Consider the following 24,163-nt stretch of genomic DNA (forward strand, 5'->3'; position numbering starts at 1 on the left):
CGTGAAACAGAGTATGTTACAATCCCGGATATCTCTTTGGAAAGCAACTCTTGCCCTGATTTCGTCGACTTTGTTAACTAGGGACTGGACATTAGCGAGTAGTGCATCAATACGTGTTCCTCATATTTGGAGTTCTCGATTTGTTCTGCATATTTGGAGTGCTCCACTTATTTTAAGTGTTTCTAAAATCCCCTATCGAGATAAATGAAGGGTGGAAAACCGATTGGAACCATTTCCCTGTTTGACCGCTAGGTTGTATGGGTATTATGACATCTCCACTGTGGACATCTCTATTATTGTGCATGTTTACACAGCGAACGCACTATCACCACTTTGAAGTCAATATCTATCTCTGGTCCAGGGCGCAGTCCTTCACTAGTAGAGGTTAGTAGAGGAACCCACACTCTTGCCATGGACCAGAGCTAATAGATATATATACCTTTGTTTAATAAATGTCAAAGCAATACATTAAATATCACTAAATAAATAAATTCCATTGAAATATGATGTTAAAAGCACAATTGATTCGACTTTAAATAGCGTTAAATTTTGGTTTTATTATGCTTCAGAATGGTCCCTGTTCTTGTCCAAAAGTTCTATATGATCTATGGCAGGACGGCAGTGAGACTTCTCATCCACTAGGTGTCAGTGTTGTACTGCAAGGCGTCTCCAGATTGATTACGCTACTTTATTGTGTCTGCTCTGTGCATGTAGCCTATTTACCCATATGATTAATGAACTTGTGAAGACTACATAAAGAGAACAGCCTCAATTCGTCGGAGCATGGACAAGGTGTCGAAAGCGTTCCAAAGGGATGCTGGCCCATGTTGACTCCAATGCTTCCCACAGTTTTGTCAAGTTGGCTGGATGTCCTTTGGGTGGTGGACCATTCTTGATACACACGGGAAACTGTTGAGTGTGAAAAACCCAGCAGCGTTGCAGTTCTTGACACAAACTGGTGTGTCTGGCATTTACTACCATACCCTGTTCAAAGGCACATAAATATTTTGCCTTGCCCATTCACCATCTGAATGGCACACATACACAATCAAAGTCTCAATTGTCTCAAGGCTTAAAAATCCTTCTTTAACCTGTCTCCTCCCCTTCATCTACACTGATTGAAGTGGATTTAACAATTGACATCAATAAGGGATCATAGCTTTCACCTGGATTCACCTGGCCAGTTGGTCACATACACGGAAAAGGCAGGTGTTCTTTATGTTTTGTACACTCAGTGTATGTCTCATGCTCTGTGTACAATATGCATGGATCCACACACCAGGGATATTCTGTGGTCTTGGTTTATTATTATATGATCTCACATCGCATTAACAAACCCCTTAAAAGGAAGTGTGCTTGTATGTTGTACTTCCCCTCAGTCCTATTTTAAGACGTTGTCATACTTTTCACACACACACACACACACGTACGCACACACACACACACACACACACACACACACACACACACACACACACACACACACACACACACACACACACACACACACACACACACACACACACACACACACAGCAGATCCTGTTTGCCTCCACCTAGAGCAGATGTTTCCACATCCACACAGAAGAGAGACTGCTTGCTCCTTCAAAGATGCTTGTCTGTCGATACCATCTCTCACTTTGGATATTTGTTCTGCTTATCTGTTATCTACAACTTTGGGGTAAGTACTTTGAATATGAATTTACTGACACTTATGTTGTAGATTTCAGGGTAAAGTAGTTGAGCCATTTCAATGATGTTTGGCATCAGTTCTGTTATCTTTATTTCCTGACAATTTAAGTAGTCTATTTGGATGGGGTAATGTGATCCTAGATCACAGGAGGTTGGTGGCACCTTAATTAGGGATGACGGGCTCGTGGTAATGACCGCAGCGGAATTAATCAAATGGTATCAAATATATCAAATACATGGTTTCGAGGTGTTTGATGCCATTCCATTTACTCCGTTCCGGACATTATTATGAGCTGTTCTCCCCTCAGCAGCCTCCTGTGTCCTATATCTGTTTAGTGGAATTCAGTGTTTACTATTAGTGGGTCTCACACTTGACTGCTCCTCCCCAGATACAGCATCCTCAGACCTCCTCCCGGTCTCCCCCCCAACACCCTCCCTTACCCAGGCCTCCTCTGTAGACAACACCGTCCTGGGGACTGTGGTCCTGGTTTGTCGGGCCCCTGAGGGCCCTGGAGGGACCCTGTTCAGACTCCACCGGGTTAAAAAGCTGGTGAACACCATGACTTTCCCCAGTGAGAGACAGGAGGCCCAGTTCACAGTGAGAGTGAGGGAGGATTCCGCTCGGGAGCTTCTATACTGCTGCCTGTATCAGAACAGCCATGGAAAGTATAGCCCATACAGCCACTATCTGACTCTGAAAAAACAAGGTGAGTTTTATAGTTATATAGTGAGTTTTATATTTATGATTGATGATTTTGGATCAGGTAGTTGAGTACGGTGGAGCCGTGGATCTGGGACAGAAACTACGGCAAGCACCATGATCACTACAAATAATGATGATAATCAGTCACAGAAATCTTTTTCTGCCATTTATCGTAACAGTAAATGGAAATGCTATTTCAAAGTGAGAAACGGTTCAGAGGTTTATGCTAGGTTTAAAGCCACTTGTGGTGGAAGTCAATAAACACTCCTATCTGCTTCTCCACCACCACTAGCAAAACTGCCATAGGTGTTCTCAGTGGTTACATGTGTGTGTGCTTGAATGTGTGTATCGTACTGTTACACCCTGCAGGTTATATAGAAACCACAAACATCAAGCTTGACAGTTAAGGCAGGACGTGTGAATGACAACACAGGATAAACTTAAATGGCAGTTCTCACATTACCTCAGAGACTGGATATACAGCTTCTGCTAAATATCCCATGTCTAAATGTATAGTTTCAGTACATAATGCCTATAGACTACTATGCATTTGGTTTGATAAAGTTTATTACGAAAGTAACAAGCTCTTGAATTCATCTCCTTGGAGTTGAAAGGAAGCTCCCTTCTTTACTTTTCTTATAGTAGGAAGACTTCACCATTTCAACCCCTTTATAGCAAATCAAATTTCAAATCAAATCAAATGTATTTATAAAGACCTTCTTACATCAGCTGATGTCACAAAGTGCTGTACAGAAACCCAGCCTAAAACCCAAACAGCATGCAATGCAGGTGTAGAGGCACAGTGGTTAGGAAAATTCTCCCTAGAAAGGCCAGAACCTAGGAAGAAACCTAGAGAGGAACCAGGCTATGAGGGTCCTCTTCTGGCTGTGCCGGGTGGAGATTATAACAGAATATGGCCAAGATGTTCAAATGTTCATAGATGACCAGCAGGGTCAAATAATAATAATCACAGTGGTTGTAGAGGGTGCAACAGGTCAACACCTCAGGAGTAAATGTCAGTTGGCTTTTCATAGCCAATCATTCAGAGTATCTCTATCTCCTGCTGTCTCTAGAGAGTTGAAAACAGCAGGTCTGGGACAGGTAGCATGTCCGGTGAACAGGTCAGGGTTCCATAGCCGCAGGCAGAACAGTTGAAACTAGAGCAGCAGCACGACCAGGTGGACTGGGGACAGCAAGGAGTCATCAGGCCAGGTAGTCCTGAGGCATGGTCCTAGGGCTCAGGTCCTCCGAGAAAGAGAGAGAGCGAGAGAGAGAAAAAAAGAGAATTAGAGAGAGCATACTTAAATTCACACAGGACACCGGATAAGACAGGAGAAATACTCCAGATATAACAGACTGACCCTAGCCCCCCGACACATAAACTAATGCAGCATAAATCTCTCTCTCTCCCCCTCTCCCCCTCTCTCTCTCTCTCTCTAGGTGTAGCCTCTCCTAGAGCTCCTCCTCCTCCTTCCCCCCTTCTCCTCCCACCCCTCCTCTCAGTTGATCCCCCAGGTGGTCAGGTGAAGCACGGCCAGACATTATCCTTCCACTGCTCCCCCCCTCCTCCTCACTCCCAGCAGAGCCCTAAACCAGAGGCCTTCCTACTGCTGAGGACAGCTAAAGCGACTGGGCAATCCATGGGGAGCTCCATGGTCCACCCCCAGGCCTCCCTGGTGTCCCACTCCACAGCCCAGACCGGGGCCTTCCACCTGGGGCCCGTGAGGGGAGGCGAGGGGGGGTCCTACACCTGCCTCTACCAGGTTACAATGCCTCGTCAGGGACCGGCTAATTCAACCGCCAGTCATCCAGTTCTTGTCACGGTCACAGGTGAGAGATCTGGTTGAGGGGTGAAATTTCAGCTAGACACTGATCTAAAGTCAGTTATGTATTGTATTCCCAATGGTTAAGGTTAGAATTGTGTGTGAGAAAATCTGATACCCATACTCTCTCTCCATCTTTTCTCTGGTGGGCCTGCCATCCCAGAGCTGTTGCCGGTGCCCACTCTCTCTCTCCAGAGCCAGGCTGGGGAGTGGGCCTTGGTGTGTACTGGCTCACCTGCCTTCCCTGGCGCCCGCTTCTCTCTATACCGCCTGGGAAGTACCTTCCCTGATGCCACCCGTAGTGCCCCCGCTACCCGATATCGTGCCCTTTTTGCTCTCTCATCCCTGCCTGCCCAGGACAGCCCGTTGTCAGACCAGTACCAGTGCCAATACAGTTCCCTGCTGGGAGCAGAGTGGAGCCACTCAGAGAGAAGTCCACTGGTGGCTGTGCCTAGAGCCATAGGTCTGCATCTCTCTGATGTCTGTGTCTGTCTGAGCCTGTGTGCGTCAACTCATACCACTCAAGAGGCAGCCTTGAATTATTTTTCACCTATAATAATGTCTGTCATTCTCTTCCAGAAAAGACCACCACCTCCCCTCCCTCCTCACCAGGTAACTCACTGAACCACTACGGTCAACAAATCACCCTCTGACTGGGTACTGATGTTAGACACAGTGTGGGCCTGATGTTTGGTATTGATATTAGACACAGTGTGGGCCTGATGTTTGGTATTGATGTTAGACACAGTGTGGGCCTGATGTTTGGTATTGATGTTAGACACAGTGTGGGCCTGATGTTTGGTATTGATGTTAGACACAGTGTGGGCCTGATGTTTGGTATTGATGTTAGACACAGTGTGGGCCTGATGTTTGGTAATAGACACAGTGTGGGCCTGATGTTTGGTATTGATATTAGACACAGTGTGGGCCTGATGTTTGGTATTGATGTTAGACACAGTGTGGGCCTGATGTTTGGTATTGATGTTAGACACAGTGTGGGCCTGATGTTTGGTAATAGACACAGTGTGGGCCTGATGTTTGGTATTGATGTTAGACGCAGTGTGGGCCTGATGTTTGGTATTGATATTAGACACAGTGTGGGCCTGATGTTTGGTATTGATGTTAGACACAGGGGGCCGGTGTGGGGCCTGGGCCGTGTTTGGGTGCCAGGTGGGCCTGAGGGTATTAGACACAGTGTGGGCCTGATGTTTGGTATTGATATTAGACACAGTGTGGGCCTGATGTTTGGTATTAGACACAGTGTGGGCCTGATGTTTGGTATTGATATTAGAGACAGTGTGGGCCTGATGTTTGGTATTAGACACAGTGTGGGCCTGATGTTTGGTATTGATGTTAGACACAGTGGGCCTGATGTTTGGTATTAGACACAGTGTGTGCCTGATGTTTGGTATTGATATTAGACACAGTGTGGGCCTGATGTTTGGTATTGATATTAGACACAGTGTGGGCCTGATGTTTGGTATTGATATTAGACACAGTGTGGGCCTGATGTTTGGTATTGATATTAGACACAGTGTGGGCCTGATGTTTGGTATTGATATTAGACACAGTGTGGGCCTGATGTTTGGTATTGATGTTAGACACAGTGGGCCTGATGTTTGGTATTAGACACAGTGTGGGCCTGATGTTTGGTATTGATATTAGACACAGTGTGGGCCTGATGTTTGGTATTGATATTAGACACAGTGTGGGCCTGATGTTTGGTATTGATATTAGACACAGTGTGGGCCTGGTGTTTGGTATTGATATTAGACACAGTGTGGGCCTGATGTTTGGTATTGATATTAGACACAGTGTGGGCCTGATGTTTGGTATTGATGTTAGACACAGTGTGGGCCTGATGTTTGGTATTGATATTAGACACAGTGTGGGCCTGGTGTTTGGTATTGATATTAGACACAGTGTGGGCCTGGTGTTTGGTATTGATATTAGACACAGTGTGGGCCTGATGTTTGGTATTAGACACAGTGTGGGCCTGATGTTTGGTATTGATATTAGACACAGAGTGGGCCTGATGTTTGGTATTGATGTTAGACACAGTGTGGGCCTGATGTTTGGTATTGATGTTAGACACAGTGTGGGCCTGATGTTTGGTATTAGACACAGTGTGGGCCTGATGTTTGGTATTGATATTAGACACAGTGTGGGCCTGATGTTTGGTATTGATATTAGACACAGTGTGGGCCTGATGTTTGGTATTGATGTTAGACACAGTGTGGGCCTGATGTTTGGTATTGATATTAGACACAGTGTGGGCCTGATGTTTGGTATTGATATTAGACACAGTGTGGGCCTGATGTTTGGTATTGATATTAGACACAATGTGGGCCTGATGTTTGGTATTGATGTTAGACACAGTGTGGGCCTGATGTTTGGTATTGATATTAGACACAATGTGTGCCTGATGTTTGGTATTGATATTAGACACAATGTGGGCCTGATGTTTGGTATTGATGTTAGACACTGTGTGGGCCTGATGTTTGGAATTGATATTAGACACAATGTGGGCCTGGTGTTTGGTATTGATATTAGACACAGTGTGGGCCTGATGTTTGGTATTGATGTTAGACACAGTGTGGGCCTGATGTTTGGTATTGATATTAGACACAGTGTGGGCCTGATGTTTGGTATTGATGTTAGACACAGTGTGGGCCTGATGTTTGGTATTGATGTTAGACACAGTGTGGGCCTGATGTTTGGTATTGATGTTAGACACAGTGTGGGCCTGATGTTTGGTATTGATGTTAGACACAGTGTGGGCCTGATGTTTGGTAATAGACACAGTGTGGGCCTGATGTTTGGTATTGATATTAGACACAGTCTGGGCCTGATGTTTGGTATTGATGTTAGACACAGTGTGGGCCTGATGTTTGGTATTGATGTTAGACACAGTGTGGGCCTGATGTTTGGTATTGATATTAGACACAGTGTGGGCCTGATGTTTGGTATTGATGTTAGACGCAGTGTGGGCCTGATGTTTGGTATTGATATTAGACACAGTGTGGGCCTGATGTTTGGTATTGATGTTAGACACAGTGTGGGCCTGGTGTTTGGTATTGATATTAGACACAGTGTGGGCCTGATGTTTGGTATTGATATTAGACACAGTGTGGGCCTGATGTTTGGTATTAGACACAATGTGGGCCTGATGTTTGGTATTGATATTAGACACAGTGTGGGCCTGATGTTTGGTATTGATATTAGACACAGTGTGGGTCTGATGTTTGGTATTAGACACAGTGTGGGCCTGATGTTTGGTATTGATATTAGAGACAGTGTGGGCCTGATGTTTGGTATTAGACACAGTGTGGGCCTGATGTTTGGTATTGATGTTAGACACAGTGTGGGCCTGATGTTTGGTATTGATTTAGACACAGTGTGGGCCTGATGTTTGGTATTGATATTAGACACAGTGTGGGCCTGATGTTTGGTATTGATATTAGACACAGTGTGGGCCTGATGTTTGGTATTGATATTAGACACAGTGTGGGCCTGATGTTTGGTATTGATATTAGACACAATGTGGGCCTGATGTTTGGTATTGATATTAGACACAGTGTGGGCCTGATGTTTGGTATTGATGTTAGAAACAGTGGGCCTGATGTTTGGTATTAGACACAGTGTGGGCCTGATGTTTGGTATTGATATTAGACACAGTGTGGGCCTGATGTTTGGTATTGATATTAGACACAGTGTGGGCCTGATGTTTGGTATTGATATTAGACACAGTGTGGGCCTGGTGTTTGGTATTGATGTTAGACACAGTGTGGGCCTGATGTTTGGTATTGATATTAGACACAGTGTGGGCCTGATGTTTGGTATTGATGTTAGACACAGTGTGGGCCTGATGTTTGGTATTGATATTAGACACAGTGTGGGCCTGGTGTTTGGTATTGATATTAGACACAGTGTGGGCCTGGTGTTTGGTATTGATGTTAGACACAGTGTGGGCCTGATGTTTGGTATTAGACACAGTGTGGGCCTGATGTTTGGTATTGATATTAGACACAGAGTGGGCCTGATGTTTGGTATTGATGTTAGACACAGTGTGGGCCTGATGTTTGGTATTGATGTTAGACACAGTGTGGGCCTGATGTTTGGTATTAGACACAGTGTGGGCCTGATGTTTGGTATTGATATTAGACACAGTGTGGGCCTGATGTTTGGTATTGATATTAGACACAGTGTGGGCCTGATGTTTGGTATTGATGTTAGACACAGTGTGGGCCTGATGTTTGGTATTGATATTAGACACAGTGTGGGCCTGATGTTTGGTATTGATATTAGACACAGTGTGGGCCTGATGTTTGGTATTGATATTAGACACAGTGTGGGCCTGATGTTTGGTATTGATGTTAGACACAGTGTGGGCCTGGTGTTTGGTATTGATATTAGACACAGTGTGGGCCTGATGTTTGGTATTGATATTAGACACAGTGTGGGCCTGATGTTTGGTATTGATATTAGACACAGTGTGGGCCTGATGTTTGGTATTGATGTTAGACACAGTGTGGGCCTGGTGTTTGGTATTGATGTTAGACACAGTGTGGGCCTGATGTTTGGTATTGATGTTAGACACAGTTTGGGCCTGATGTTTGGTATTGATATTAGACACAGTGTGGGCCTGGTGTTTGGTATTGATATTAGACACAGTGTGGGCCTGATGTTTGGTATTGATATTAGACACAGTGTGGGCCTGATGTTTGGTATTAGACACAGTGTGGGCCTGATGTTTGGTATTGATATTAGACACAGTATGAGCCTGATGTTTGGTATTGATATTAGACACAGTGTGGGCCTGATGTATGGTATTGATATTAGACACAGTGTGGGCCTGATGTTTGGTATTAGACACAGTGTGGGCCTGGTGTTTGGTATTGATATTAGACACAGTGTGGGCCTGATGTTTGTTATTGATATTAGACACAGTGTGGGCCTGATGTTTGGTATTGATGTTAGACACAGTGTGGGCCTGGTGTTTGGTATTGATGTTACACACAGTGTGGGCCTGATGTTTGGTATTGATGTTAGACACAGTTTGGGCCTGATGTTTGGTATTGATATTAGACACAGAGTGGGCCTGGTGTTTGGTATTGATATTAGACACAGTGTGGGCCTGATGTTTGGTATTGATATTAGACAAAGTGTGGGCCTGGTGTTTGGTATTGATATTAGACACAGTGTGGGCCTGATGTTTGGTATTAGACACAGTGTGGGCCTGATGTTTGGAATTGATATTAGAGACAGTGTGGGCCTGATGTTTGTATTGATATTAGACACAGTGTGGGCCTGATTTTTGGTATTGATGTTAGACACAGTGTGGGCCTGATGTTTGGTATTGATATTGGAGACAATGTGGGCCTGATGTTTGGTATTGATATTAGACACAGTGTGGGCCTGATGTTTGGTATTGATATTAGACACAGTGTGGTCCAGATGTTTGGTATTAGACACAGTGTGGGCCTGATGTTTGGTATTGATGTTAGAGACAGTGTGGGCCTGATGTTTGGTATTGATTTAGACACAGTGTGGGCCTGATGTTTGGTATTGATATTAGACACAGTGTGGGCCTGGTGTTTGGTATTGATATTAGACACAGTGTGGGCCTGATGTTTGGTATTGATGTTAGACACAGTGTGGGCCTGGTGTTTGGTATTGATGTTAGACACAGTGTGGGCCTGATGTTTGGTATTGATGTTAGACACAGTGTGGGCCTGATGTTTGGTATTGATATTAGACACAGTGTGGGCCTGGTGTTTGGTATTGATATTAGACACAGTGTGGGCCTGATGTTTGGTATTGATGTTAGACACAGTGTGGGCCTGATGTTTGGTATTGATTTAGACACAGTGTGGGCCTGATGTTTGGTATTGATATTAGACACAGTGTGGGCCTGATGTTTGGTATTGATATTAGACACAGTGTGGGCCTGATGTTTGGTATTGATATTAGACACAGTGTGGGCCTGATGTTTGGTATTGATATTAGACACAGTGTGGGCCTGATGTTTGGTATTGATATTAGACACAGTGTGGGCCTGATGTTTGGTATTGATGTTAGACACAGTGTGGGCCTGATGTTTGGTATTGTATTAGACACAGTGTGGGCCTGATGTTTGGTATTGATGTTAGACACAGTGTGGGCCTGATGTTTGGTATTGATGTTAGACACAGTGTGGGCCTGATGTTTGGTATTGATGTTAGACACAGTGTGGGCCTGATGTTTGGTATTGATGTTAGACACAGTTTGGGCCTGATGTTTGGTATTGATATTAGACACAGTGTGGGCCTGGTGTTTGGTATTGATATTAGACACAGTGTGGGCCTGATGTTTGGTATTGATATTAGACACAGTGTGGGCCTGATGTTTGGTATTAGACACAGTGTCGGCCTGATGTTTGGTATTGATATTAGACACAGTATGGGCCTGATGTTTGGTATTGATATTAGACACAGTGTGGGCCTGATGTTTGGTATTGATATTAGACACAGTGTGGGCCTGATGTTTGGTATTAGACACAGTGTGGGCCTGATGTTTGGTATTGATATTAGAGACAGTGTGGGCCTGATGTTTGGTATTAGACACAGTGTGGGCCTGATGTTTGGTATTGATGTTAGACACAGTGGGCCTGATGTTTGGTATTAGACACAGTGTGTGCCTGCTGTTTGGTATTGATATTAGACACAGTGCGGGCCTGATGTTTGGTATTGATATTAGACACAGTGTGGGCCTGATGTTTGGTATTGATATTAGACACAGTGTGGGCCTGATGTTTGGTATTGATATTAGACACAGTGTGGGCCTGATGTTTGGTATTGATATTAGACACAGTGTGGGCCTGATGTTTGGTATTAGACACAGTGTGGGCCTGATGTTTGGTATTGATATTAGACACAGTATGGGCCTGATGTTTGGTATTGATATTAGACACAGTGTGGGCCTGATGTTTGGTATTGATATTGGACACAGTGTGGGCCTGATGTTTGGTATTAGACACAGTGTGGGCCTGATGTTTGGTATTGATATTAGAGACAGTGTGGGCCTGATGTTTGGTATTAGACACAGTGTTGGCCTGATGTTTGGTATTGATGTTAGACACAGTGGGCCTGATGTTTGGTATTAGACACAGTGTGTGCCTGCTGTTTGGTATTGATATTAGACACAGTGTGGGCCTGATGTTTGGTATTGATATTAGACACAGTGTGGGCCTGATGTTTGGTATTGATATTAGACACAGTTGGGCCTGATGTTTGGTATTGATATTAGACACGGTGTGGGCCTGATGTTTGGTATTGATATTAGACACAGTGTGGGCCTGATGTTTGGTATTGATATTAGACACAGTGTGGGCCTGATGTTTGGTATTGATATTAGACACAGTGTGGGCCTGATGTTTGGTATTGATATTAGACACAGTGTGGGCCTGATGTTTGGTATTGATATTAGACACAGTGTGGGCCTGATGTTTGGTATTGATATTAGACACAGTGTGGGCCTGATGTTTGGTATTGATATTAGACACAGTGTGGGCCTGATGTTTGGTATTGATATTAGACACAGTGTGGGCCTGGTGTTTGGTATTGATATTAGACACAGTGTGGGCCTGATGTTTGGTATTAGACATAGTGTGGGCCTGATGTTTGGTATTGATGTTAGACACAGTGTGGGCCTGATGTTTGGTATTGATATTAGACACAGTGTGGGCCTGATGTTTGGTATTGATGTTAGACACAGTGTGGGCCTGATGTTTGGTATTGATGTTAGACACAGTGTGGGCCTGATGTTTGGTATTAGACACAGTGTGGGCCTGTGTGGGCCTGATGTTTGGTATTGATGTTAGACACAGTGTGGGCCTGATGTTTGGTATTGATGTTAGACACAGTGTGGGCCTGATGTTTGGTATTAGACACAGTGTGGGCCTGATGTTTGGTATTGATATTAGACAAAGTGTGGGCCTGATGTTTGGTATTGATATTAGACACAGTGTGGGCCTGGTGTTTGGTATTGATATTAGACACAGTGTGGGCCTGATGTTTGGTATTATACACAGTGTGGGCCTTATGTTTGGAATTGATATTAGAGACAGTTTGGGCCTGATGTTTGGTATTAGACACAGTGTGGGGCTGATGTTTGGTATTGATGTTAGACACAGTGTGGGCCTGATATTTGGTATTGATATTGGAGACAGTGTGGGCCTGATGTTTGGTATTGATATTAGACACAGTGTGGGCAAGATGTTTGGTATTAGACACAGTGTGGGCCTGATGTTTGGTATTGATATTAGACACAGTGTGGGCCTGGTGTTTGGTATTGATATTAGACACAGTGTGGGCCTGATGTTTGGTATTGATGTTAGACACAGTGTGGGCCTGGTGTTTGGTATTGATGTTACACACAGTGTGGGCCTGATGTTTGGTATTGATGTTAGACACAGTTTGGGCCTGATGTTTGGTATTGATATTAGACACAGTGTGGGCCTGGTGTTTGGTATTGATATTAGACACAGTGTGGGCCTGATGTTTGGTATTGATATTAGACACAGTGTGGGCCTGATGTTTGGTATTAGACACAGTGTGGGCCTGATGTTTGGTATTGATATTAGACACAGTATGGGCCTGATGTTTGGTATTGATATTAGACACAGTGTGGGCCTGATGTTTGGTATTGATATTAGACACAGTGTGGGCCTGATGTTTGGTATTAGACACAGTGTGGGCCTGATTTTTGGTATTGATGTTAGACACAGTGGGCCTGATGTTTGGTATTAGACACAGTGTGTGCCTGCTGTTTGGTATTGATATTAGACACAGTGTGGGCCTGATGTTTGGTATTGATATTAGACACAGTGTGGGCCTGATGTTTGGTATTGATATTAGACACAGTTGGGCCTGATGTTTGGTATTGATATTAGACACGGTGTGGGCCTGATGTTTGGTATTGATATTAGACACAGTGTGGGCCTGATGTTTGGTATTGATATTAGACACAGTGTGGGCCTGATGTTTGGTATTGATATTAGACACAGTGTGGGCCTGATGTTTGGTATTGATATTAGACACAGTGTGGGCCTGATGTTTGGTATTGATATTAGACACAGTGTGGGCCTGATGTTTGTTATTGATATTAGACACAGTGTGGGCCTGATGTTTGGTATTGATATTAGACACAGTGTGGGCCTGATGTTTGGTATTGATATTAGACACAGTGTGGGCCTGGTGTTTGGTATTGATATTAGACACAGTGTGGGCCTGTGTGGGCCTGATGTTTGGTATTGATGTTAGACACAGTGTGGGCCTGATGTTTGGTATTGATGTTAGACACAGTGTGGGCCTGATGTTTGGTATTAGACACAGTGTGGGCCTGATGTTTGGTATTGATATTAGACAAAGTGTGGGCCTGATGTTTGGTATTGATATTAGACACAGTGTGGGCCTGGTGTTTGGTATTGATATTAGACACAGTGTGGGCCTGATGTTTGGTATTAGACACAGTGTGGGCCTGATGTTTGGAATTGATATTAGAGACAGTGTGGGCCTGATGTTTGGTATTAGACACAGTGTGGGGCTGATGTTTGGTATTGATGTTAGACACAGTGTGGGCCTGATATTTGGTATTGATATTGGAGACAGTGTGGGCCTGATGTTTGGTATTGATATTAGACACAGTGTGGGCCAGATGTTTGGTATTAGACACAGTGTGGGCCTGATGTTTGGTATTGATATTAGACACAGTGTGGGCCTGGTGTTTGGTATTGATATTAGACACAGTATTGGCGTGATGTTTGGTATTGATATTAGACACAGTGTGGGCCTGATGTTTGGTATTGATATTAGACACAGTGTGGGCCTGATGTTTGGTATTAGACACAGTGTGGGCCTGATGTTTGGTATTGATATTAGAGACAGTGTGGGCCTGATGTTTGGTATTAGACACAGTGTGGGCCTGATGTTTGGTATTGATGTTAGACACAGTGGGCCTGATGTTTGGTATTAGACACAGTGTGTGCCTGCTGTTTGGTATTGATATTAGACACAGTGCGGGCCTGATGTTTGGTATTGATATTAGACACAGTGTGGGCCTGATGTTTGGTATTGATATTAGACACAGTGTGGGCCTGATGTTTGGTATTGATATTAGACACAGTGTGGGCCTGATGTTTGGTATTGATATTAGACACAGTGTGGGCCTGATGTTTGGTATTAGACACAGTGTGGGCCTGATGTTTGGTATTGATATTAGACACAGTATGGGCCTGATGTTTGGTATTGATATTAGACACAGTGTGGGCCTGATGTTTGGTATTGATATTGGACACAGTGTGGGCCTGATGTTTGGTATTAGACACAGTGTGGGCCTGATGTTTGGTATTGATATTAGAGACAGTGTGGGCCTGATGTTTGGTATTAGACACAGTGTTGGCCTGATGTTTGGTATTGATGTTAGACACAGTGGGCCTGATGTTTGGTATTAGACACAGTGTGTGCCTGCTGTTTGGTATTGATATTAGACACAGTGTGGGCCTGATGTTTGGTATTGATATTAGACACAGTGTGGGCCTGATGTTTGGTATTGATATTAGACACAGTTGGGCCTGATGTTTGGTATTGATATTAGACACGGTGTGGGCCTGATGTTTGGTATTGATATTAGACACAGTGTGGGCCTGATGTTTGGTATTGATATTAGACACAGTGTGGGCCTGATGTTTGGTATTGATATTAGACACAGTGTGGGCCTGATGTTTGGTATTGATATTAGACACAGTGTGGGCCTGATGTTTGGTATTGATATTAGACACAGTGTGGGCCTGATGTTTGGTATTGATATTAGACACAGTGTGGGCCTGATGTTTGGTATTGATATTAGACACAGTGTGGGCCTGATGTTTGGTATTGATATTAGACACAGTGTGGGCCTGGTGTTTGGTATTGATATTAGACACAGTGTGGGCCTGATGTTTGGTATTAGACATAGTGTGGGCCTGATGTTTGGTATTGATGTTAGACACAGTGTGGGCCTGATGTTTGGTATTGATATTAGACACAGTGTGGGCCTGATGTTTGGTATTGATGTTAGACACAGTGTGGGCCTGATGTTTGGTATTGATGTTAGACACAGTGTGGGCCTGATGTTTGGTATTAGACACAGTGTGGGCCTGTGTGGGCCTGATGTTTGGTATTGATGTTAGACACAGTGTGGGCCTGATGTTTGGTATTGATGTTAGACACAGTGTGGGCCTGATGTTTGGTATTAGACACAGTGTGGGCCTGATGTTTGGTATTGATATTAGACAAAGTGTGGGCCTGATGTTTGGTATTGATATTAGACACAGTGTGGGCCTGGTGTTTGGTATTGATATTAGACACAGTGTGGGCCTGATGTTTGGTATTATACACAGTGTGGGCCTTATGTTTGGAATTGATATTAGAGACAGTGTGGGCCTGATGTTTGGTATTAGACACAGTGTGGGGCTGATGTTTGGTATTGATGTTAGACACAGTGTGGGCCTGATATTTGGTATTGATATTGGAGACAGTGTGGGCCTGATGTTTGGTATTGATATTAGACACAGTGTGGGCAAGATGTTTGGTATTAGACACAGTGTGGGCCTGATGTTTGGTATTGATATTAGACACAGTGTGGGCCTGGTGTTTGGTATTGATATTAGACACAGTGTGGGCCTGATGTTTGGTATTGATGTTAGACACAGTGTGGGCCTGGTGTTTGGTATTGATGTTACACACAGTGTGGGCCTGATGTTTGGTATTGATGTTAGACACAGTTTGGGCCTGATGTTTGGTATTGATATTAGACACAGTGTGGGCCTGGTGTTTGGTATTGATATTAGACACAGTGTGGGCCTGATGTTTGGTATTGATATTAGACACAGTGTGGGCCTGATGTTTGGTATTAGACACAGTGTGGGCCTGATGTTTGGTATTGATATTAGACACAGTATGGGCCTGATGTTTGGTATTGATATTAGACACAGTGTGGGCCTGATGTTTGGTATTGATATTAGACACAGTGTGGGCCTGATGTTTGGTATTAGACACAGTGTGGGCCTGATGTTTGGTATTGATGTTAGACACAGTGGGCCTGATGTTTGGTATTAGACACAGTGTGTGCCTGCTGTTTGGTATTGATATTAGACACAGTGTGGGCCTGATGTTTGGTATTGATATTAGACACAGTGTGGGCCTGATGTTTGGTATTGATATTAGACACAGTGTGGGCCTGATGTTTGGTATTGATATTAGACACGGTGTGGTCCTGATGTTTGGTATTGATATTAGACACAGTGTGGGCCTGATGTTTGGTATTGATATTAGACACAGTGTGGGCCTGATGTTTGGTATTGATATTAGACACAGTGTGGGCCTGATGTTTGGTATTGATATTAGACACAGTGTGGGCCTGATGTTTGGTATTGATATTAGACACAGTGTGGGCCTGATGTTTGTTATTGATATTAGACACAGTGTGGGCCTGATGTTTGGTATTGATATTAGACACAGTGTGGGCCTGATGTTTGGTATTGATATTAGACACAGTGTGGGCCTGGTGTTTGGTATTGATATTAGACACAGTGTGGGCCTGTGTGGGCCTGATGTTTGGTATTGATGTTAGACACAGTGTGGGCCTGATGTTTGGTATTGATGTTAGACACAGTGTGGGCCTGATGTTTGGTATTAGACACAGTGTGGGCCTGATGTTTGGTATTGATATTAGACAAAGTGTGGGCCTGATGTTTGGTATTGATATTAGACACAGTGTGGGCCTGGTGTTTGGTATTGATATTAGACACAGTGTGGGCCTGATGTTTGGTATTAGACACAGTGTGGGCCTGATGTTTGGAATTGATATTAGAGACAGTGTGGGCCTGATGTTTGGTATTAGACACAGTGTGGGGCTGATGTTTGGTATTGATGTTAGACACAGTGTGGGCCTGATATTTGGTATTGATATTGGAGACAGTGTGGGCCTGATGTTTGGTATTGATATTAGACACAGTGTGGGCCAGATGTTTGGTATTAGACACAGTGTGGGCCTGATGTTTGGTATTGATATTAGACACAGTGTGGGCCTGGTGTTTGGTATTGATATTAGACACAGTGTGGGCCTGATGTTTGGTATTGTTGTTAGACACAGTGTGGGCCTGGTGTTTGGTATTGATGTTACACACAGTGTGGGCCTGATGTTTGGTATTGATGTTAGACACAGTTTGGGCCTGATGTTTGGTATTGATATTAGACACAGTGTGGGCCTGGTGTTTGGTATTGATATTAGACACAGTGTGGGCCTGATGTTTGGTATTGATATTAGACACAGTGTGGGCCTGATGTTTGGTATTAGACACAGTGTGGGCCTGATGTTTGGTATTGATATTAGACACAGTATGGGCCTGATGTTTGGTATTGATATTAGACACAGTGTGGGCCTGATGTTTGGTATTGATATTAGACACAGTGTGGGCCTGATGTTTGGTATTAGACACAGTGTGGGCCTGATGTTTGGTATTGATATTAGAGACAGTGTGGGCCTGATGTTTGGTATTAGACACAGTGTGGGCCTGATGTTTGGTATTGATGTTAGACACAGTGGGCCTGATGTTTGGTATTAGACACAGTGTGTGCCTGCTGTTTGGTATTGATATTAGACACAGTGTGGGCCTGATGTTTGGTATTGATATTAGACACAGTGTGGGCCTGATGTTTGGTATTGATATTAGACACAGTTGGGCCTGATGTTTGGTATTGATATTAGACACGGTGTGGGCCTGATGTTTGGTATTGATATTAGACACAGTGTGGGCCTGATGTTTGGTATTGATATTAGACACAGTGTGGGCCTGATGTTTGGTATTGATATTAGACACAGTGTGGGCCTGATGTTTGGTATTGATATTAGACACAGTGTGGGCCTGATGTTTGGTATTGATATTAGACACAGTGTGGGCCTGATGTTTGTTATTGATATTAGACACAGTGTGGGCCTGATGTTTGGTATTGATATTAGACACAGTGTGGGCCTGATGTTTGGTATTGATATTAGACACAGTGTGGGCCTGGTGTTTGGTATTGATATTAGACACAGTGTGGGCCTGATGTTTGGTATTAGACATAGTGTGGGCCTGATGTTTGGTATTGATATTAGAGACAGTGTGGGCCTGATGTTTGGTATTAGACACAGTGTGGGCCTGATGTTTGGTATTGATATTAGACACAGTGTGGGCCTGGTGTTTGGTATTGATATTAGACACAGTATGGGCCTGATGTTTGGTATTGATATTAGACACAGTGTGGGCCTGATGTTTGGTATTGATATTAGACACAGTGTGGGCCTGATGTTTGGTATTAGACACAGTGTGGGCCTGATGTTTGGTATTGATGTTAGACACAGTGGGCCTGATGTTTGGTATTAGACACAGTGTGTGCCTGCTGTTTGGTATTGATATTAGACACAGTGTGGGCCTGATGTTTGGTATTGATATTAGACACAGTGTGGGCCTGATGTTTGGTATTGATATTAGACACAGTTGGGCCTGATGTTTGGTATTGATATTAGACACGGTGTGGGCCTGATGTTTGGTATTGATATTAGACACAGTGTGGGCCTGATGTTTGGTATTGATATTAGACACAGTGTGGGCCTGATGTTTGGTATTGATATTAGACACAGTGTGGGCCTGATGTTTGGTATTGATATTAGACACAGTGTGGGCCTGATGTTTGGTATTGATATTAGACACAGTGTGGGCCTGATGTTTGTTATTGATATTAGACACAGTGTGGGCCTGATGTTTGGTATTGATATTAGACACAGTGTGGGCCTGATGTTTGGTATTGATATTAGACACAGTGTGGGCCTGGTGTTTGGTATTGATATTAGACACAGTGTGGGCCTGTGTGGGCCTGATGTTTGGTATTGATGTTAGACACAGTGTGGGCCTGATGTTTGGTATTGATGTTAGACACAGTGTGGGCCTGATGTTTGGTATTAGACACAGTGTGGGCCTGATGTTTGGTATTGATATTAGACAAAGTGTGGGCCTGATGTTTGGTATTGATATTAGACACAGTGTGGGCCTGGTGTTTGGTATTGATATTAGACACAGTGTGGGCCTGATGTTTGGTATTAGACACAGTGTGGGCCTGATGTTTGGAATTGATATTAGAGACAGTGTGGGCCTGATGTTTGGTATTAGACACAGTGTGGGGCTGATGTTTGGTATTGATGTTAGACACAGTGTGGGCCTGATATTTGGTATTGATATTGGAGACAGTGTGGGCCTGATGTTTGGTATTGATATTAGACACAGTGTGGGCCAGATGTTTGGTATTAGACACAGTGTGGGCCTGATGTTTGGTATTGATATTAGACACAGTGTGGGCCTGGTGTTTGGTATTGATATTAGACACAGTGTGGGCCTGATGTTTGGTATTGTTGTTAGACACAGTGTGGGCCTGGTGTTTGGTATTGATGTTACACACAGTGTGGGCCTGATGTTTGGTATTGATGTTAGACACAGTTTGGGCCTGATGTTTGGTATTGATATTAGACACAGTGTGGGCCTGGTGTTTGGTATTGATATTAGACACAGTGTGGGCCTGATGTTTGGTATTGATATTAGACACAGTGTGGGCCTGATGTTTGGTATTAGACACAGTGTGGGCCTGATGTTTGGTATTGATATTAGACACAGTATGGGCCTGATGTTTGGTATTGATATTAGACACAGTGTGGGCCTGATGTTTGGTATTGATATTAGACACAGTGTGGGCCTGATGTTTGGTATTAGACACAGTGTGGGCCTGATGTTTGGTATTGATATTAGAGACAGTGTGGGCCTGATGTTTGGTATTAGACACAGTGTGGGCCTGATGTTTGGTATTGATGTTAGACACAGTGGGCCTGATGTTTGGTATTAGACACAGTGTGTGCCTGCTGTTTGGTATTGATATTAGACACAGTGTGGGCCTGATGTTTGGTATTGATATTAGACACAGTGTGGGCCTGATGTTTGGTATTGATATTAGACACAGTGTGGGCCTGATGTTTGGTATTGATATTAGACACAGTGTGGGCCTGATGTTTGGTATTGATATTAGACACAGTGTGGGCCTGATGTTTGGTATTGATATTAGACACAGTGTGGGCCTGGTGTTTGGTATTGATATTAGACACAGTGTGGGCCTGATGTTTGGTATTGTTGTTAGACACAGTGTGGGCCTGGTGTTTGGTATTGATGTTACACACAGTGTGGGCCTGATGTTTGGTATTGATGTTAGACACAGTTTGGGCCTGATGTTTGGTATTGATATTAGACACAGTGTGGGCCTGGTGTTTGGTATTGATATTAGACACAGTGTGGGCCTGATGTTTGGTATTGATATTAGACACAGTGTGGGCCTGATGTTTGGTATTAGACACAGTGTGGGCCTGATGTTTGGTATTGATATTAGACACAGTATGGGCCTGATGTTTGGTATTGATATTAGACACAGTGTGGGCCTGATGTTTGGTATTGATATTAGACACAGTGTGGGCCTGATGTTTGGTATTAGACACAGTGTGGGCCTGATGTTTGGTATTGATATTAGAGACAGTGTGGGCCTGATGTTTGGTATTAGACACAGTGTGGGCCTGATGTTTGGTATTGATGTTAGACACAGTGGGCCTGATGTTTGGTATTAGACACAGTGTGTGCCTGCTGTTTGGTATTGATATTAGACACAGTGTGGGCCTGATGTTTGGTATTGATATTAGACACAGTGTGGGCCTGATGTTTGGTATTGATATTAGACACAGTTGGGCCTGATGTTTGGTATTGATATTAGACACGGTGTGGGCCTGATGTTTGGTATTGATATTAGACACAGTGTGGGCCTGATGTTTGGTATTGATATTAGACACAGTGTGGGCCTGATGTTTGGTATTGATATTAGACACAGTGTGGGCCTGATGTTTGGTATTGATATTAGACACAGTGTGGGCCTGATGTTTGGTATTGATATTAGACACAGTGTGGGCCTGATGTTTGGTATTGATATTAGACACAGTGTGGGCCTGATGTTTGGTATTGATATTAGACACAGTGTGGGCCTGATGTTTGGTATTGATATTAGACACAGTGTGGGCCTGGTGTTTGGTATTGATATTAGACACAGTGTGGGCCTGATGTTTGGTATTAGACATAGTGTGGGCCTGATGTTTGGTATTGATATTAGAGACAGTGTGGGCCTGATGTTTGGTATTAGACACAGTGTGGGCCTGATGTTTGGTATTGATATTAGACACAGTGTGGGCCTGGTGTTTGGTATTGATATTAGACACAGTGTGGGCCTGATGTTTGGTATTGATATTAGACACAGTGTGGGCCTGATGTTTGGTATTGATGTTAGACACAGTGTGGGCCTGGTGTTTGGTATTGATGTTAGACACAGTGTGGGGCTGATGTTTGGTATTGATGTTAGACACAGTTTGGGCCTGATGTTTGGTATTGATATTAGACACAGTGTGGGCCTGGTGTTTGGTATTGATATTAGACACAGTGTGGGCCTGATGTTTGGTATTGATATTAGACACAGTGTGGGCCTGATGTTTGGTATTAATCACAGTGTGGGCCTGATGTTTGGTATTGATATTAGACACAGTATGAGCCTGATGTTTGGTATTGATATTAGACACAGTGTGGGCCTGATGTTTGGTATTGATATTAGACACAGTGTGGGCCTGATGTTTGGTATTAGACACAGTGTGGGCCTGATGTTTGGTATTGATATTAGAGACAGTGTGGGCCTGATGTTTGGTATTAGACACAGTGTGGGCCTGATGTTTGGTATTGATATTAGACACAGTGTGGGCCTGATGTTTGGTATTGATATTAGACACAGTGTGGGCCTGATGTTTGGTATTGATGTTAGACACAGTGGGCCTGATGTTTGGTATTAGACACAGTGTGGGCCTGATGTTTGGTATTGATATTAGACACAGTGTGGGCCTGATGTTTGGTATTGATATTAGACACAGTGTGGGCCTGATGTTTGGTATTGATATTAGACAAAGTGTGGGCCTGGTGTTTGGTATTGATATTAGACACAGTGTGGGCCTGATGTTTGGTATTAGACACAGTGTGGGCCTGATGTTTGGAATTGATATTAGAGACAGTGTGGGCCTGATGTTTGGTATTAGACACAGTGTGGGCCTGATGTTTGGTATTGATGTTAGACACAGTGTGGGCCTGATGTTTGGTATTGATATTGGAGACAGTGTGGGCCTGATGTTTGGTATTGATATTAGACACAGTGTGGGCCTGATGTTTGGTATTGATATTAGACACAGTGTGGGCCAGATGTTTGGTATTAGACACAGTGTGGGCCTGATGTTTGGTATTGATATTAGAGACAGTGTGGGCCTGATGTTTGGTATTAGACACAGTGTGGGCCTGATGTTTGGTATTGATATTAGACACAGTGTGGGCCTGGTGTTTGGTATTGATATTAGACACAGTGTGGGCCTGATGTTTGGTATTGATATTAGACACAGTGTGGGCCTGATGTTTGGTATTGATGTTAGACACAGTGTGGGCCTGGTGTTTGGTATTGATGTTAGACACAGTGTGGGCCTGATGTTTGGTATTGATGTTAGACACAGTTTGGGCCTGATGTTTGGTATTGATATTAGACACAGTGTGGGCCTGGTGTTTGGTATTGATATTAGACACAGTGTGGGCCTGATGTTTGGTATTGATATTAGACACAGTGTGGGCCTGATGTTTGGTATTAGACACAGTGTGGGCCTGATGTTTGGTATTGATATTAGACACAGTATGAGCCTGATGTTTGGTATTGATATTAGACACAGTGTGGGCCTGATGTTTGGTATTGATATTAGACACAGTGTGGGCCTGATGTTTGGTATTAGACACAGTGTGGGCCTGATGTTTGGTATTGATATTAGACACAGTGTGGGCCTGATGTTTGGTATTGATATTAGACACAGTGTGGGCCTGATGTTTGGTATTGATATTAGACACAGTGTGGGCCTGATGTTTGGTATTGATATTAGACACAGTGTGGGCCTGATGTTTGGTATTGATATTAGACACAGTGTGGGCCTGATGTTTGGTATTGATATTAGACACAGTGTGGGCCTGATGTTTGGTATTGATATTAGACACAGTGTGGGCCTGATGTTTGGTATTGATATTAGACACAGTGTGGGCCTGATGTTTGGTATTGATATTAGACACAGTGTGGGCCTGGTGTTTGGTATTGATATTAGACACAGTGTGGGCCTGATGTTTGGTATTGATATTAGACACAGTGTGGGCCTGATGTTTGGTATTGATGTTAGACACAGTGGGCCTGATGTTTGGTATTAGACACAGTGTGGGCCTGATGTTTGGTATTGATATTAGACACAGTGTGGGCCTGATGTTTGGTATTGATATTAGACACAGTGTGGGCCTGATGTTTGGTATTGATATTAGACACAGTGTGGGCCTGATGTTTGGTATTGATATTAGACACAGTGTGGGCCTGATGTTTGGTATTGATATTAGACACAGTGTGGGCCTGATGTTTGGTATTGATATTAGACACAGTGTGGGCCTGGTGTTTGGTATTGATATTAGACACAGTGTGGGCCTGATGTTTGGTATTAGACATAGTGTGGGCCTGATGTTTGGTATTGATATTAGAGACAGTGTGGGCCTGATGTTTGGTATTAGACACAGTGTGGGCCTGATGTTTGGTATTGATATTAGACACAGTGTGGGCCTGGTGTTTGGTATTGATATTAGACACAGTGTGGGCCTGATGTTTGGTATTGATATTAGACACAGTGTGGGCCTGATGTTTGGTATTGATGTTAGACACAGTGTGGGCCTGGTGTTTGGTATTGATGTTAGACACAGTGT

General features: G+C 43.7%; 1 protein-coding gene across 1 annotated transcript in view; it reads left to right on the forward strand.

Annotated features, from left to right (window-relative positions):
• The first annotated feature begins 1,499 nt into the window (after positions 1–1,499).
• The window catches only part of LOC106589584 (uncharacterized), a 48,651-nt gene continuing 25,987 nt past the window's right edge, over positions 1,500–24,163 (forward strand). Inside the window, exons 1-5 of the mRNA XM_045707699.2 lie at positions 1,500–1,681; positions 2,082–2,399; positions 3,836–4,225; positions 4,382–4,681; positions 4,798–4,830. Coding sequence (XP_045563655.2) covers positions 1,612–1,681; positions 2,082–2,399; positions 3,836–4,225; positions 4,382–4,681; positions 4,798–4,830 — 1,111 coding nt within the window. The 5' untranslated portion in view covers positions 1,500–1,611. The remainder of the gene's footprint in view (positions 1,682–2,081; positions 2,400–3,835; positions 4,226–4,381; positions 4,682–4,797; positions 4,831–24,163) is intronic.

The sequence above is a fragment of the Salmo salar genome, chromosome 02, assembly GCF_965601325.2.
Source record: "Salmo salar chromosome 02, fSalSal1, whole genome shotgun sequence".
Taxonomy (NCBI): Eukaryota; Metazoa; Chordata; class Actinopteri; order Salmoniformes; family Salmonidae; genus Salmo; species Salmo salar.